Source organism: Phoenix dactylifera, chromosome 13 (genome assembly GCF_009389715.1).
Source record: "Phoenix dactylifera cultivar Barhee BC4 chromosome 13, palm_55x_up_171113_PBpolish2nd_filt_p, whole genome shotgun sequence".
NCBI lineage: Eukaryota > Viridiplantae > Streptophyta > Magnoliopsida > Arecales > Arecaceae > Phoenix > Phoenix dactylifera.
The window spans coordinates 2036124-2053058 of record NC_052404.1 but is presented as its reverse complement, the minus strand read 5'-3'; the positions used below and the strand labels follow the sequence as shown (position 1 = coordinate 2053058).

At 36.4% G+C, this 16935-nt stretch overlaps 1 protein-coding gene across 5 annotated transcripts in view; it reads right to left on the bottom strand.

Moving 5' to 3' along the window:
• Nucleotides 1–1448: 1448 nt before the first annotated feature.
• LOC103707294 (nuclear cap-binding protein subunit 1-like) overlaps nucleotides 1449–16935 on the bottom strand; it is a 38075-nt gene continuing 22588 nt past the window's right edge. For 2 of the 5 annotated variants that reach the window (XM_008791729.4, XM_026804737.2), the window contains 11 exons: nucleotides 16314–16384; nucleotides 14910–14994; nucleotides 12146–12214; nucleotides 11225–11343; nucleotides 8319–8457; nucleotides 7012–7512; nucleotides 6637–6936; nucleotides 5884–6059; nucleotides 5682–5793; nucleotides 5155–5236; nucleotides 4865–5009 (listed from right to left, as the gene is read on the bottom strand). In XM_008791729.4, the coding sequence (XP_008789951.3) occupies nucleotides 4909–5009; nucleotides 5155–5236; nucleotides 5682–5793; nucleotides 5884–6059; nucleotides 6637–6936; nucleotides 7012–7512; nucleotides 8319–8457; nucleotides 11225–11343; nucleotides 12146–12214; nucleotides 14910–14994; nucleotides 16314–16384 (1755 nt within the window). In that variant the 3' untranslated portion in view covers nucleotides 4865–4908. Of the gene's footprint in view, nucleotides 1964–4768; nucleotides 4785–4864; nucleotides 5010–5154; nucleotides 5237–5681; nucleotides 5794–5883; nucleotides 6060–6636; nucleotides 6937–7011; nucleotides 7513–8318; nucleotides 8458–11224; nucleotides 11344–12145; nucleotides 12215–14404; nucleotides 14467–14909; nucleotides 14995–16313; nucleotides 16385–16935 lie in introns of those variants that run through there. The other 3 variants (XM_039132774.1, XM_039132775.1, XM_039132776.1) reach the window with 3 other exon arrangements.

Here is a 16935-nt window from a genome sequence, read left to right as displayed (position 1 = left end):
GTGCCTGTCGGGACAAAAGAAAGACAAAAAGACTGATGCTCGTGCTAATAACTCTTGCTCACTATTTACCATGAATTGATTAAGGAACAAACTAATGATATCCAGTTTTATTTCTTTGGGCCAAGTGTCAACTCAGAGTTCATTGAGTTGGATTCTACCGACTGCGAGCCCTTAAAAGGAATCTCGACAGCTTAGAGGAATCTTCATTTCAAAATGTTCTTGGAATAACAAATGAGAACTTCTAACTGCTAAGAGAAATATTATTCATATATTAAGTTGTTTAAATGGTAAGCTAGTTCCATTGTCTGTGTCCTATTTGAAGTATGGACAGAGGTGTTTTCTTTACTAGGTGCCCGGGTACTCTAGCGATCAAGTTGGTATATATTATTCATAATAACATTTTCTGTCGGCAAGTTCTCAGGCAGGCTTCCAAATATAAAAAAATTATGGAGCACATGAAATTGTGGTTATGACAAGTTCTCATTTTCGCATTTGTAATAATAACAAGAAACTTGGAGAAAAAATATATTAAAATGTTGGAAAGCAAATTAAGAAAGACCGAGTGTTGTCGGGCTGACCCGGTCAACAGCACAGTCCCACACTAAGCCGAGTAGGGAAAGCGGGCTGTGTCCCCCCGAAATGTATTGTCCGCTTTGGGGATTGTAGACCGCACCTGGCGCTAAGCTCAAAGGCGCCTCCCAAGGGAAAGGCTTTGAGCCCCCAATTTAAGACAGATCTTTGCGCTACTTGGTCGATATGGGACTAAATTCGGAAGCCCCTAGAATACAGCCCCCCTAGCGGGAAGGTCCTGTGCCGGTCGGGGCCCCTACCTGGCGCGCCATCTATTGCCGGGCTGACTCGGTCAATAGCACAGTTTCACACCGAGCCAAGCAGGGAAAGTGAGCTGTATCTCCCTGGAAGGTATTGTCCGCTTTGGGGATTGTAGACCGCATCTGGCGCTAAGCTCGCGGTGGGAGCCACCCCTTACGGTTTTGCCCCACAAAAGGCGCCTCCTATGGAAAAGACTTTGAGCCCCCCAATTTAAGGTACAGATATTTCCGCTACTTGGTCGATATGGGATTAAATTCGGAAGCCCCTAGAACAGGTTTTATTTAGATATACGTATAAAATTGAAAAGGAAATTTGATCCATGTGTCATTTTACACACATGGATATTGATATTGCATGCGTATTTTCTCGTGTGCAAGTGCATGTGCATGAATTTATCGTAAGTTTGCAGTGCGTTTCTTCAGCAATTTCCTGTAACACGCAAGATACAATGCAAAGCAGAGGAGGCGGATAACATAAAAATCAAGAAAGAATGAACACAAAGCTGTGTCTACACTGCTAGATCCTGCAGATAATACACTACAAAAAAAGTAATATTTTTCGACGCTTTTTAGAGTCCTTACCGATGTTTATAAGCATCGGTATTTTTCGTCCCAACACTTTCAAAAGCGTCAGACAGGTGAAGATGGGAGTTTTTCTTTATCTGACTCTATGCCGATGCTTTTGAGCGTTGCATCGTTCGGAGATAACCGACGCTTAAAAGTGTCGGACATTATAAGCTAATGCTTTTTTGGGTCGGCTTACGTTGGATTCTGCCGATGCTTATTAGTCGCGTCGGTTCAAGCTAAGGTCTTTGCCGACGTTTTATAGCGTCGGTAAAAACGTATCGTGCCATACCAGTTGATTTATTACCGGTGCTTTAAAGCATCGGCAAAGGCCAGCCGAGCTTGTGTGTGGACACACACATACATGCCACACAATAAAACCTACACACACACATACCTGCTACACAATAAAACCTACACACACGCATACATGCTACGCGATAAAACCATGCAAAAGATGCCAATCAGCGCGACGCCGGGTAGAACTGCAAAAGAACTTAGCTGTTTATGAATACGACAAGCAGGAGACAAGCCAGATACAGACTGGGCATTCCGACAAGACTCGTCACCTGCATGAAAAGAATAAATGGGGCACATGTTCAAGATGTTGGCTTTGTTCGGGCTGCATCGAATTTTAACTGTAAGAAAGAAAAAAAATCTAAAAATTATGAAATGATGCTTAAATATTCATAGTGAAAGACTAGCAGTAAAAAAAACAGAGAGAATGGTCTTCATAAACATTGTATAGTGACAATATTTATATTTTTTAACTAAAAATATAAACAGCAAAAGAATGCCACTATGAATTTTAGGAGGTGATTCATTTGGCCTTAAGTGTATATATATATATATAATTTTTTTAGAGATAATTATTTTTGGTGTTATATATGCGAATTACTTTTAGAAGTAAATGTTATTATGCCCCTATAAAACTCAAAGCTAGAATCTCGTTTTCTAAGTGGATCAGGATCCAATGTAATATGTAAATCATAGGTCAAATCGATTCTATTCCAAGTTTAAAATATTCTCTAGGAACATGACAAAACTAAGTTGAAACTCATTATACTTATTTAAACCCTAAAGAGCTATTCATTTTCTTGACTCGGCCCGATGAACAAGCCAGCTATTGGAAAGCTAGCTCAAGTTTGGCTTGAGTTATGTTTGCTCAATTAAGAAATAGGCTGAGCCAAAGTTCAGCGCAGCTCACTCAAGCTCGGCTCAAATTAACTTCAAATATTGATATATAAATAATTTTTATTTACTATACATTAGTTCAGTTAATATTATCTATACAAATAATAGATAATGAATTATTTATTATATTTTTCATAAACTAATATAGATTGTGTTGAACATAATATATTACAATTATAAGATTAAAATGTAATCAAAGTTATTACTCCATACTGTACAAGTAGACTCTGACTCGATCTTTAATGCTCACTAGATATCTTGAACATACTACTCGTAAGCAGCTCCAGCTCAATGTAAAATTAAATGAGGTAGCAGGATCTTGACTTGAGTAGAAAACGAGGCGAGCTTTGCTCAGCTCACGTTGGGCTTGTTTCCACCTCTACCCACAATTGGACAAACTACAAGTCAACTTGTTGCAAGCTAGCTACTGATGGATATTTTGCAAGTTTTTGGCTACCGGCAAGTTAGTTCAATTGCAAGCAATTGACTTGCATCTTTCCATGGGATTGACCTGCACTCCTCTTGCCGTGTAATCCCTATAACCCCCCATCCTTTTCAACCATATCTCCTAAAATTAAAATGATATAATAATGATATTATGTTATTATAGGATATGCCTAATAATATATTGTATGATTAATATAAAATGGTAGAAATAATAATATGTCATTATACATCTTGCAACTATAATAGTATAAAAATCATATATATCAATATAACATAAAAATAAGAATAATATTAGAAATTTAATCTGCAGTATAATATTGATAATGCAAATATACCATATTATTATGTCTATTGAAGTATTGTAAAAATGTAACTACAAATAATTAAAATTATATTTATGATATAACAATATTAATAATAATTCTCAAATATTATTAGTACAAAATTATATTAATATCACTACAATACTGTTAGAGCACGGAAATGGATGACCCTCGTTATGAGGTATTGTCCGCTTTAGGGGAGGGCCGCGTAGGTACTTCACCCTCGTATGGTATTGTCCCTTCGGTGCAACTTTCGCCGCTACCAAAAGGCCCTCGCAAAGGAAAGGGAATGAGACCCTTATAAGCACGACCTTTTTCTGCTACTCAAGCAGTATGGGACTAAAGTGGTCCTTGCCCCATCCGCCCCTCCAACGATACCCCCAGCGGAAAGGGTCGTGCGGAGAAGATTCGACGGGGCTCTCAACGAAAGCACCAACTGTTAGAGCACAAAAATGGACGGCCCCCGTTACAAGGTATTGTCCGCTCTAGAGGAGAGCCGCGTAGGTACTTCACCTCCGTACGGTTTTATCCCTTCGGTGCGACTTTCGCCGCTACCAAAAAAACTCTCGCAAAAGAAAGGGAACTAGACCTTATAAGCACGACCTCTCAAAGCAGTATGGGACTAAAGTGGTCCCTGCCTCATCCACACCCCCCCCTCCCCCCCAAACAAATACTATTATTTCTTAATATAATAACAAAAACTCATATTATAAGTATATGTACTTATTTGCATATTATATCATTTTATCATATTACTGATATTATCATAGGCAGCAAAATAATAGTGCATACTATAATAGTGACATACAATCTGCGATATAGAATATCAACATAAAATTAAAAAACATTTTATAATAATATTTAATACTTTGATATACGACAGTCACAATATGTTTCATGACCTGCCAGCCCTAACCAGAACACATTAATTGTTTTCTTTTTTATTCAAACAAAGAGCGCATGCCCTCAAAAAGATTAAAATTCATCATGGAACCGACTGCCAGGCTGAAAATTAGCTAGTCTAATCCCTTGAGCTCCAAAGGCTGCTTTTTTTTTCTTCTTCTTTTTCCTTTTGTGAGACTGTCGGCACGATGCGTTTAATGCAAGCGATGGCTTCAACTTTTTTTTTTTTTAGTTCAAAAGGATTTATCGACAAATACAGGATGAATTAGTACATGAGGCGTATGCATCGTTTTATAATCACCGTGCATTTTAACCGTAGAGATTTGGTCCTTGCTAACCCAAGTTCTCAAAGAAAGAGATATATTATTCCCTTCAGTTTTGAGCGGATGTTATCGAGTGTTCAGAGGCATAAAAGCACGAATCTGCCAATATAGAAAGAAATCACATATAACAAATCTTCCCTGAGCAAATGCTGCAAATTATCGACGGGTCAATAACCAGCAAGGACCAAATGTTGATAAGCCTGAAGGTGGAGGTATTGGTTGGTTTATCAACATCAGCATATCAGCTGTTTCATTAATCTAAAGGTCATAAACTAATTTCTTTAATCGAGAACTTTGTTTACCTCCAAGATGCATGAAAGAATGTCACACAGGAATGACAACCTGCATAAGCACATAGACGCGTATTTCACCCGACACCGACTTTATATTCTTCTCTTTTTTTTTTGATAAAACAAAATGGGACACTGCAAAACATGACCAGGTTAACTGGTGGAAAGAGGAACTTCAAAACGAATATAAATATTTTATAATCAACCAAAAGAAAATTTTGAACAGCATACAACAAAGGTTATAATAAATGTCACAATTCAGTGGTTGACAGGCATAAACCTGCATAAGCAGCATTGCGGAAAAGCGGATGGACGTCTCCGGCGAAGACTTCAGAGTCCAGTGTATCAATATGAGGCCAGATCTGCAACAATGAGAAATAGCCAAACAGCACCTGTAAGAAATAGCCGTAGATTTTTCAGCTTTTTGTGTGTGTGTGTGTGTGTGTGTGTTGTGGGGGGGGGACTATTAAATCTTGCATATACTGGTAATAATGGATTCCAATTGGCAATGGTGATGGGGAGGCCACATGTAGGTGACGATATCAGGCAGTCTATCACCAATCTTGTAAGCAATCAGAATGTACAGTGATAATGACATTCTATAAAGACTCATTTTCCGTTTTATCAATGAACAGCATTAGTCATTAAATACCATTACTCAAGGTGTTCAGTGCTAACACCTGAGACGTCAAAATACCCAACACCCCCCAAAAAAATCACTGCCCGCAACAAATCACAGTACAATACTTGGACAAGAAAAGTACAGCTTTTAACATTTGCCTTCCATTTTTGAAGAGCTGGACTAACCTCACTTGCATATTGCCTCGAAAATGCCTTGACATAGCCCAATGTGCAAAGGCACCACTGCTCCTGCTCCCCAGTGGTGTAGCTGTGGAATACTCTCTCACCATTTGATTGACTGTCCAAATAGTTCGACAAGTTATTTTATGAAATTGTAAAATATCAACCAAATAAGATGGAGCTAAGATGCTTGTCATTATTAACTTGCCTATTATCGGTTTTTCCATCATCATGGTCCACATCCATAGTTGATGGCTCAGAGTCGATAGTCACGGAATCTACATTAGCAGTCCTTAGTTTGGGCAACTTTCCATCAGCAGACACAGGAGGCAGGCGTTCCATAAGCACATCTTTGAAGCTCTTATATAATGAAAAAAATAGTGCCTGTAAGAATTGTATATGTCAAAAGTTATTCACCAGGCAATAAAACACAATAACATACTTCCTGTTGACAACATATTTAATTGAAACTGCTATTACACCATATGTCCTGTTCGAACAATTTCTTGATATCTTTTTGCCTAATTTATTTTCTGATGGAAAAGAGAAGATGGTTCAGGGTGACAGCTTATGAGAGCATACATGATCCAAAGCTACTGGGGTTTCAAAAGATACACAGATTAAAACATAACAATAATAATGCAAATAAAGCAAAAGCATAATAATAGAGTGTTTGGAGCTTATCAATGAACAAAACTGCACAGGTTTTTCTATTTTCGGAGATTCTAAAAAAGTTTAATTAATGATTACATATAACTGAAAATATTACTCAGGATTAAGTATAATTATTTATGAAGTGTACGCAACTGTCTGTAAAATGACTGATATAGGTCATGTATTTCTAAGCAAATATCCTTTTCTCAATTTAGCTTATGTTTTAACTTTTAAGTTTTAAGCACCACAGGCAAACCATCAATTAGAATTTATGTCAATAATTAATGCCAATCGTAAAACAATATACCTTATTTTCTTCAAGTGCTCGAGCAAGGAGAGCTTCCTTAGCTTCTAAAGATTCTTGTATAGAAGTCTCATCATCTTTTGCTTTCTCCACATACCCCTTAAGCCGTTTTAACCTTCCTGGTTTTTCAGACTGAACAGGCTGATCATCCACCACGTCTAGCTTTGATTCAGCAGCCTCATACTCCTTCATAGCCTTGACTGTGGCTTCCTCAGCTAATAGAACACTCTTCTTGAGCGATTGGATTTCCTTCCTAAGATCGGTAACACGATTGTAGGTCTTGTTGAGAGAATTCCTAAGAATCTAAAGGAAAAAATGAGTCATAATAATCCAACAAACTACGACAGATTATAGAAGTACTAAGATGCAAGAAAATACCTCCCATGGACGATCGGAAGTATGGAATTGGTTAATATTAGAAGGAGACAAAACCCATCTAACAATTGACAAATTGGATATGAGTCGGTAGCCCATCATTCTATCGATGGCTATAGCAGTCATCTGGGTATTGTTCTTCCAGTATGAACTGACTTCCTCTAGTAGCAAAATTTGCTTATCCTGATCAGTACATAACTTAGCTATGACCTGACCATATCTCTCCAAAACTGTGATTAAATGAGTGAAACTTTTTGAACCAATGTCAAGAAAAGTCTGGACAACAACTTCAAGTGCAACATTAAAGCCATGTAATGGAATTATATTTTCCTCTACCCATAAAGTAATCTCACGAGCAGTCTTCCTTGCCCTAATCATGCTGTTTAACTCCTTAGAAAGTGTGTGACCTTCCATGCCTTCTTGACTATCTTCAATAATGTACTTGAAATTAGGCCCACCCCTTGGGGGAAGCAATTGCTCTAAAGCAGGTGCATTTTCAATACTCTGAAAAACAAAAGAAAATAGCATAAGAGAATGTATATTTACACCATGGCAGTGCATACCATTTTAAACAGAATGATACAAGAGCAAATGCATGGGTATATATCTTATTTTCTGCAAGTTACAGAAATACCCCGCTGCAAAGTTGTCCCAGAGAGGATTTACAGAAGTTCCAAACCACAAATGAAAGAAGATGGACCCTTTACAATCCAGAAATATAGGAACTAAAATTGTAAACCCAGTTGCATCATTGCAGAGACAGACTTTCTACTAGTCTTCTATATGTTGCTTATGGATTGGCATAGTACAAATTCTACTTGGTAGATTCAAGCCAATGTGGCATAGAACCTATCTTTGAAAGGTCACTAGATTGAGCTGTAACAACTTCAGTGACCAGCATTCAAGAATATTACTGATAACAATTGGATGACCAGGAAACAGTATGAATGTAAAATGATTTTGGCAGTCATTTAAACAATATAGTAGGTGCATCAACTTAAATAAATGTGTCGATATTTCTAAAACAAGATAAATTGATGAATTCTAATACCATGATAGGATGACTAAGAATAACATTGAAACCGCAACTATTAGCAGAACAGAGATTGGAACAATAAAAAATAAAAAGCTGGGTTAAGGTTGGTGCATTTCTCTACTGAATGTTGACAATGCACTATTGTCATTACTTAGATGACAAATGGTTTCTGGAAACCAACAGCATCCTACGTTAATTAAGCGGCCAGGTCCCACGAAGTAACAAGAACAAATTTGTCATATTTAGTACAAGTGATTTGGTACAGATATATTACCTGCTTGATTTTGTCCCAGTATGACAAACGAACTTCCCTTTCTAATACTTCTTGAACAAAAACCCTTTGCGGGGCCCACTTTGGAAGATCTTTAACATAAGCCCATTCTTCCCATGGCCAAATACACTGAAAGTTTGATCTGCAAACCATGAAATTATTAAATCAAGAGCAACCTGCAGATTTATGGTTGTAATCCAGGCATCATCACTAAAGACAATAAAAGATAATTTTTCAAAACAAGAGAACTGGTTGTGCCTTATCATCTAATGCAACCCCTGACAAACTCTGTCCCATGGTCGGCGGAACCATCCCGAACCGCCCAGTTCGGAGCGTCTCGAGCAGCACCGGCTGTGGACCGGGACGGTTCCAGCAACGAAACCGGAACCGATGATGGAAAGGGGGAAGGAGAAGAAAAAAGAAGAAGAGAGAGAGAGAGAGAGCGGGGGAGGGAGGGAGAGGGAGAGGAAGGAAGAGAGAAGCCGTTCAGCGAGCTGCGGAGGTGGGGCTCTGTCTTCACTTAAAATTCTGGAAGGGGCCCCCTCCAGGCGAAAGCGGAGCCCCGCCTTTGCGGCTCCCTGGCCTCCACCTTCTCCGCGTGGAGGCTCTCCCGCCTCTGCCGTCCAGTCTCTCTCTTCCTTCCTCTTCCTATCCCTCCCTCCCATGCTCTCTCTCTCTCTCTTTTCCTCTCACCCGTTCTTCCTCTCTCCTACCACTATTGTGTCGGTACAAGGCCGGCACGGCACTGCGCAGGGCCGTACCAACCAAGGCCGCCAGGCAACCGATTCGGGGCCTGTTACCGGCACAGCAGACTATGCTCTGTCCTATTCAGTGACAACTGGTGGAACAATAACACAATCCATAAAAAATTTCAGAAAGAATTAATATGCCAAGGAATAAGAATAATACTCTTCATACAAAGAGTTAACTCAAAAAGAAGCAAAATAGTACTAGAAATCTGTGCAATAATAACACTTAGCTTTCGCAAGATTTATCTAAAAGCTGCGAGTATAATATGTTCAACCTGAATTAATTAAAACAGCATGTTGGTTAGCATATGACAACCAACAATAACAACTAAAAGCCACCGAATAATTGGTAGGGCCACTAAAAGGCCACTAGAAGTTCCATTAGATTAAATAAGTCTGTGTCTGATAGATTGAGTCAAAAGTGATGATGATTATAAATAAAGCCACACAAGAAAAGGCTGAGTCAGAAGTGATGCTGATAGAAAATTGCGAAATTATTACTCAGCTTGAGAGACTTTGCCAACTTTGACACATAGGAAAATAAGAATCCATCTCCACGTAGAAGCTGTTCATGTAGGAGTTCTCAAATAAGGAGTCTAATACATGACGTCCACAAAAGATTTCCATTTCTTAGGAGCTTTGTAGTTTAAACCTCTTTGCCTTTTAATTAAATTCCATAGATTCAAGATTCCTATATTATGAGAGTTAGGGCATATCAAGTCATCGTAATATTTGGGCAATATCTTGGGTTACCATCTTGATCAGGGACATTGCTAAGATTAATAATTTTAGTTGCAGGTTGAGTTAGAGGACTTCATGTAGTCTGGAGAATGGATATCAGAATGCTTGCATGCCTTCTTGTATGGGTTGTGGAAGAATTTGCCTTTTAGTTTGTTTCAGTCAAAATATCACAGTTTGTTAGTTCAAGTACAAGGATAGGGTTTAGGAGTCTTGTAAAACAAGAAACTATCTCACTTTCTTTTGGAAGAAAACACATACAAGAAGTCTTTCACCAACCAGTGGAGGGATTTATATTTTTGATAAGAAACTTAACAGAAGGCTGCATTCTATCTATGTGAACTAGATTCCTCCAGTTTGCCTCCAACACAACCTGTCCCTATTTTCTAAAAACAATTTTTGGCAACCTGAATTCTAATTTTCACTAAAGGAGTAAGAGGTTAAAAGTTCCTGATTCACAAACCCAGCAGTCCCTTGAGTGGGAAATCAGTTCAAGTTACTGTGCAACATAAGCCAGATAGTTCATAGTCAAATCAATATTTGCCTAGGATTGAAGTTCAATGATCTAATTATAATACTTTAGTTACTCAGGAAAATTTCTAATCTGATCGATCACTAAAGGTTGGCAAAAAAATTGAGAATGTCCATCAAAATGATTTTTTTTTATGCACAATCAGTGGATATGGAAATTGTCCGCCCATGATGAGACCCATTAATAGTGAGACATATTATCTGGTAATAGCCAGTGATACAACAGAGAATGAAATAATTTAGATGGCTAATTTTGCGTAAGTCCAATTTAGGTTCCAACCTTTATTGGTCAAGACAGATATTTGCAATCTTGATGACAAGGAATTGTAACAGCTCAATTAACAAAAAACTTTGTAATAACTGTGGTAACTTCTACTCACAAGTGTAACATTGGAAATAAAAAAAAAAAAACTCTATTACCTATAAGTTTAGTCTTCCAATTGAGAAAACAAAGTTGCAAAGAGAAAAATCACAAAAAGAAGGTCAGTGCATTTCATATATCTTATGAAACCTATAACCATCCGACAAAATCTACAACCATTGTCATCATTAAACTGAAAGTCTAGCCAACAAAAACAAGCAGCAGTGAGCGAGAGAACCAAATCATCAACCAACATTATGATAGAAAAGAATGGCTAATTGTCTCTAACATAAACTAGTAAAATCATAGTATCTTTTATCCAAGTGCTTATGAACTTTTATGCCAAAAATGCACCAAAAAATAAGAAATACATGTGCACAATCTACTATACAGGTGCCAAAACTCGGTGAAAGAAATGCAAGGTGTAAGACTCAAAAAAAGGGATCCATAGATTATTTTTAAAAATAATTCTGGCTTACTTTCAGATGTCATATACCAAATTAGAAACATCAAAAAGAAACCAGACTCACAAGTGATGAGAAAACCATAAAATGAGCCTAGTGCGGCACTCCATGTCCAAATCAGCAATTCTGTCAAAGAGAGCACGGACAGCTCCCGCTACAACAGCAGGGAATGCCCCTGGGAGTGCCTAGAAGAGTATCACAAGAATCAGAAAGCAACCTTTTGACTATCAAAGAGTTGAACATTTTCTGATGAAACAGCACAGGATGTAAATTGTTCCCAAAAAAAAAAAAAAAAAATCTAAAAGACAGGAAAAAGAACAAAAAAGCATAGGCATTGATTAATAAGTATATGGTATAAAATAATTTTCAGCCTTCAGGTTGTCCACTGACCCTCACAGGTAGCATGATACAAGAAATATTGGATAATAAAATAATAATGAAACTTCAACCAAAAAAAAAAATTAAGTGCCATTCAATATACACCACAGAGGTGCAATATTTATAAGAAAAATAGTTAGGTGAAGCATCTAAAACAGATACAGCAACCATAAGGATTTTTTTTTTGGAATCAAGAAGCTGATAAGAGAAAAGAGAAGGCAGGCAAAAATATATGGAAGAACGCCTAATCATTAAGCAATTAAAAGTACAAGAAAAAACTGCACAAAGTGATAACTCAAAGGTCAGCAATCAAGTAAAGAATTTGAGGAAAGAGAACAGTATGAAAATTTTCAAGAAAGTACTGCACGGACAGCATTAAGCAACACTACATTATGACAATCAAAGCAGAAGTGAGAAGAAGGGCATCAATTCAAGTGAAAGGGAAGGGAAGTTCCGAAGGATTGTCACTGGAAAGGAATTAAGGAAAAAGAATGAACTATATGTCAATGTCACTATATGAACTCAACTATTCTACCTCCCATCTATACTACATGGAGAACTTTGTTTAGTAACATACAAGTCTCAACAACAGGATAAGCATAAAATTACCTTGCAAAGGTCGATGATAACCAGCGTGTAGTATATTGGCTTAAATGGTGGCTGTGGTAACAATAGTATCTGCAAGATGATGATATTTAACAATATTTATTAGATTAAACAACATATAAACGTATACCCATGGGCATAACTCAGAAACATGAAATGCTCAATTAGAGACTAACAAAGAAATAATATTGTCAGAAAAGTTTTAAAATTACATATCTACTAACATAGCACACATAAAATACAATTACCCAGATCAGATCATGAGGTTTTTGGTTATTGTGGTTAGATGTTTTGCACAGGACCAAAGAAACTAAATCAGCCCAAAATTTTTTCACAAATACATAAAGTCAACAAACCAAAGTTGAACCCTAAAAGCATACCCAAGTTGAACCAAAAAAGCATGACCATCCATCCACCATGTGAACAATACAGTAGTAACACCTACAAGTTCAATATCCATCAAGGAGAATATGCACCATGGCAGGGGAAATGCCACAGTTCAAAAAAAAATACTGAATTTTGGTCACCCAAGATTCTTGTAAATCTGATGCATCATGTGTCAAACCAGCATCAAAGAACAATTCGAGGCTTCAGCCATTCAAAATTGATACACTTGGTTTTGAATGCTTGAACCAACTTATAGGGTCAAATATGTTTACTAGAGAGCAACTTGTGCAAATATTTTTTTAATTTTTCAAATTCCAATAAGCATTTTGTCAAGTGAAATCTGAAAAGTAGAATCAGAAACGGTTTGACATAAGGCTCCGAAAAAATTAAGAAACTAATTGTTAAAAGGTTTTTTGCATGAATACCCTCCTAAATATTGAATTTTGCATGAATACCCTCTCAAAATTGATATTTGCGTGTATACTCTCATAAAACACTTGTTTTGCTATTCTACCCTTTTTTTATCCTTCTTTTTGCATATGTTCCCACACCATCTAACGCCATTAAAAAATTAATGGTTTCAAATTAAAATGACTAACATACCCTTAATGGGTAGATGTGCAAAAAGAAATATTTATAAGATAATCGCGATGGAGGACAAAAAAATAATTTCAAAATTCTATTTTATTTTTAATTAAAATAAATATGGTTGTTATTAACTGTGTTAGAAGAACCGTTATATTAGGGTTATTTGTGCAAAAACATGTTTTATGAGGGTACAGAAATAAATATAAATTTTAAGAGGGTATTCACACAAATTTGAAGTTTTAGAAGGGTATTCATACAAAAAACCCATTGTTAAAATAAGACAACACTCCAAAAAAGATGGTTCGCTTGAATAGTCCATTCCTTTAGTTGATAACATCAAACAATTTGATCCCAATATCTCTACATCTATTCTCTCTAAAAACGTTATCTCTGACATTTACGTTCTTGTACCTGGTTTCCACTATTTGGTATCTGTGCTATAGGTTTAAAAAAAATTAAGGAAAACAAATGTTCTGTGCAAATCAGGCATCAGGGTATTGCCCCATAAGAGGACATTAATAGAATTCCTCTAAGAGGATGACAATATCACTATCTCCTTTAATAAGAAAGTTGTCGCCATCTCAACATATCCTGTTATTTAAAAAGAAAGGAACCAATTGTGGCATCATATTATAAAGAGAAGGGCCCTCAAATCATGCTACATGTTGCACATAGCTAAAAGTTGTGTTGAGTCATCACATGAGATAACAGCAAAGAAAAATGGAAAATGTGATGCTTCAACTACACCTCGTGCTATTTACAGTTATTTTATACATAGAAATTGGTGAAGTATGACAACCCACCATGCTTTAGAAGAAGCCCAAAATACTGCAAAGAATTTGGTTTGATCATATAAAATGCAAAATCAAAAACATGAATTTTAAGTTCCACGAAACAATTTCAATAAGCCTAACTATTCAAAAAACTGACCAATATTTTGCTCAATCTAACACTCTCACAATTTACAATTTAAATTTCAGAATACTGAGTAAAATATGTTAGATGCTATTTTAGAGTCACGCCTTAGTATTTATGTATCAGTTTTAGCTCAATGCAATTTAAATTTCAGAATACTGAGTAAAATAAGTTAGCTGCTATGAGTCATGCCTTAGTTTCTATGTATCAGTTTTAGCTCGTAAGAAGCAATCTCAAAGCTAACTTAGAGTTGCAGGTTTTGGCACGTTTCACAATAATGGAATTAATATCCGACAAGTAGCTAAAATTTTGCACCAATTCCAAACTAATCAGGATTCTCCCTGCTAGAGAAAGGTTAAGGAAAAGATTTACCTGACTCTTATTAATGTTCTCGACCTAGTAAAAGTCTCAAGGTCATGAGTCCTCTTATGGGCCTGTATAGGTCAAAGAAGTCCTGGCTCAATTTTAAGTTCATATAGAACATTGCTTTAACCTAAATGCTATCAACAGATATGAGTCTAAATACATGCACAACCTTATGTTATATCGTTGATTGATTTGAACAGATAGTATTTTTCCATGAGGTAACACAACCATCTATTCTTATTTTTAGTTGAATCTGCAAATAACTCTTTTTCTATTAGTTCTGTTTCCTGACTTTATTCTTCACTCTTTCTTGTTCGATTTTCTTCTCATCCATTAGGCATATGAAGTGGTAATGCAATCCTAACCCGTTTGCATTTGCAGCAAAAACAGATACAGTGAACTTAAAATGAATTTCGTACAAAACATAAACTGAAATGAGAAATGTTTTGGGCAAACAATTGCATGAAAGAACCATAGTGAGAAGTGAGTAAGCTTTTTTACAGAGATATACCTGAGAAAATATCGTCTCTGCCATCAGATATTCATAGCGGAAGGGTACGGGCAGACCGACCATATAGGAAGCACATTCCTTTCGGCTATCTTTCCAAGAAACAGAATTACAACAGTTTAAATTATATGGATCCATAAATGTGATTGAGACAAATTAATCAACAAAATAAAAGTGAATCATGTGAGTTGTAAGATGGGAATGTGATATTGAACATATCCAGCCTCAGAGGATTAAAACTATCCAGCGACGGTCAATAAGATGCATCCCCTGAGAAAATAGAATTTGCATACCAATTCAAGTTGAATATTTAACGCCAACATTGTTTTACCATATGCACATTAGGCAACTAGTGACACTGTTGATATTATTCTCACATTAGGGAACGAAAGGTGTGGCATCCATACAGCAGGAGCAATAACACAAAAATTTAAGGAATTGGAAAAGCAATTGTAAGTAACTAAACATGGAATTAATGAAATAAACACTGGCAGGCAAATTACAACTACACACCAAAATATCTTTTAAAGAAATATGCATCATCAACTAATGCTGCATAACTCACAGTACAAAAACATTATTTTCAAATGATGTTAACCATCTATTAGGATGTAAGTTGTTAGATGTAGTTAAAGTGTTAAACCTAGAAAAAGTTTCTCACAAGAAATATAGATGGTTGCAATTGAAATGAATTTAGAAGAGAACCTTCTAAAAGCTATGAAATCCTAGAACAGTATTCCTGTTCAGGTTTGTGAAAAGATGGGTACTGGTCCCCAAAAAACAAAAAATTAAACTCAAGTGCATATACAAAATCAGATGTCTAACAGTGTGTACTTTTACTTCAACTAGCTTTTTACCTGAAATCAACTAGTAGAAAAAACCAATCATGTTATCCCTATATATAATGGGAAGCCCTTAAGTCCAGCACGCATGCTGGACACTGAAGTCTTCCCATCTCTTATTATTTCTTTGTTTTCTAGGGTCCGAATTAGTAAATCAAGATGGGTCTGATGGTGGATATTCAGTAAAAACAGTACAAGCCAGAAGAGAGGTTCCTTGCACATGCATCGCATCTGCTGGATTTTAGTATTTTAAATATGAAACAAACCTCATTCGACAGGACATGTCCCTCAAAATTTTGTTCATGTCAGTAAGACCCAGTAAGAAAATTAAGAAAATAACAACTCTTTAATATCTAAAATATACTCAAGGAGTTCCAACTAGAAAAATCTTAAAACTATTATGTACACCAATTAGTACTCACAAAGCCCAGAACAATGAGGTCGATTAAGTTTTTAGCTAATAAGGACCTGATTAAAACATGTCAAAGTTGAGATGAAAATTAAAATTTCAGCAAAAGCAAAGGCCATGGTATTAAATTTGAAAAAGAAGAAGTGGTATACAAACCATCCATTAAAGAAATGAAGCACATCCAGCAAATATTCTTCAACAATAAAACGATCAATTGGTTGCATGTTCTGCCATTGACAAAGACGCATTAGAATTAACCAAAACGAAGAAGATATGATTATTACATTCCCAAATTTGAAAAAAGAAATAGAAATAGAAAATTTTATGGGAAATCATGTGTTTATTGCTCCAGAAAATGCAAAAGGGAAGGAGATAATAAAGATCATTGAAATGTTCCAATGAACAGCACAAAAAATTATCTCAAGATTATGCAAAACAAAAGAAACCAAAATATAAAGACACAGCAAACAACCAGTCCATACTTCAACCTCCCGCTCGCTGGTATATAGAGAAGAAATGCAAGCAGCCTCAGGTAGACTAAGTTTAAAATTCCAATTTCACTACCAACATATGAGCCAAACGCCATGATTGCAGAACAAACTGCAATGAGGTCCTCTACAGTTTAGAATAAAGTTACGATGTTCATAGTGAGTCATTATTCTTGTATGTCTAATGCGACCTCTCATTTTTGACACTAATCAGCACTGTTGTACAAGTTTTTGCCTATAACAACCTACAAATTTGTAAATTTGCAAATGAACACTGTTAGACATTAAGA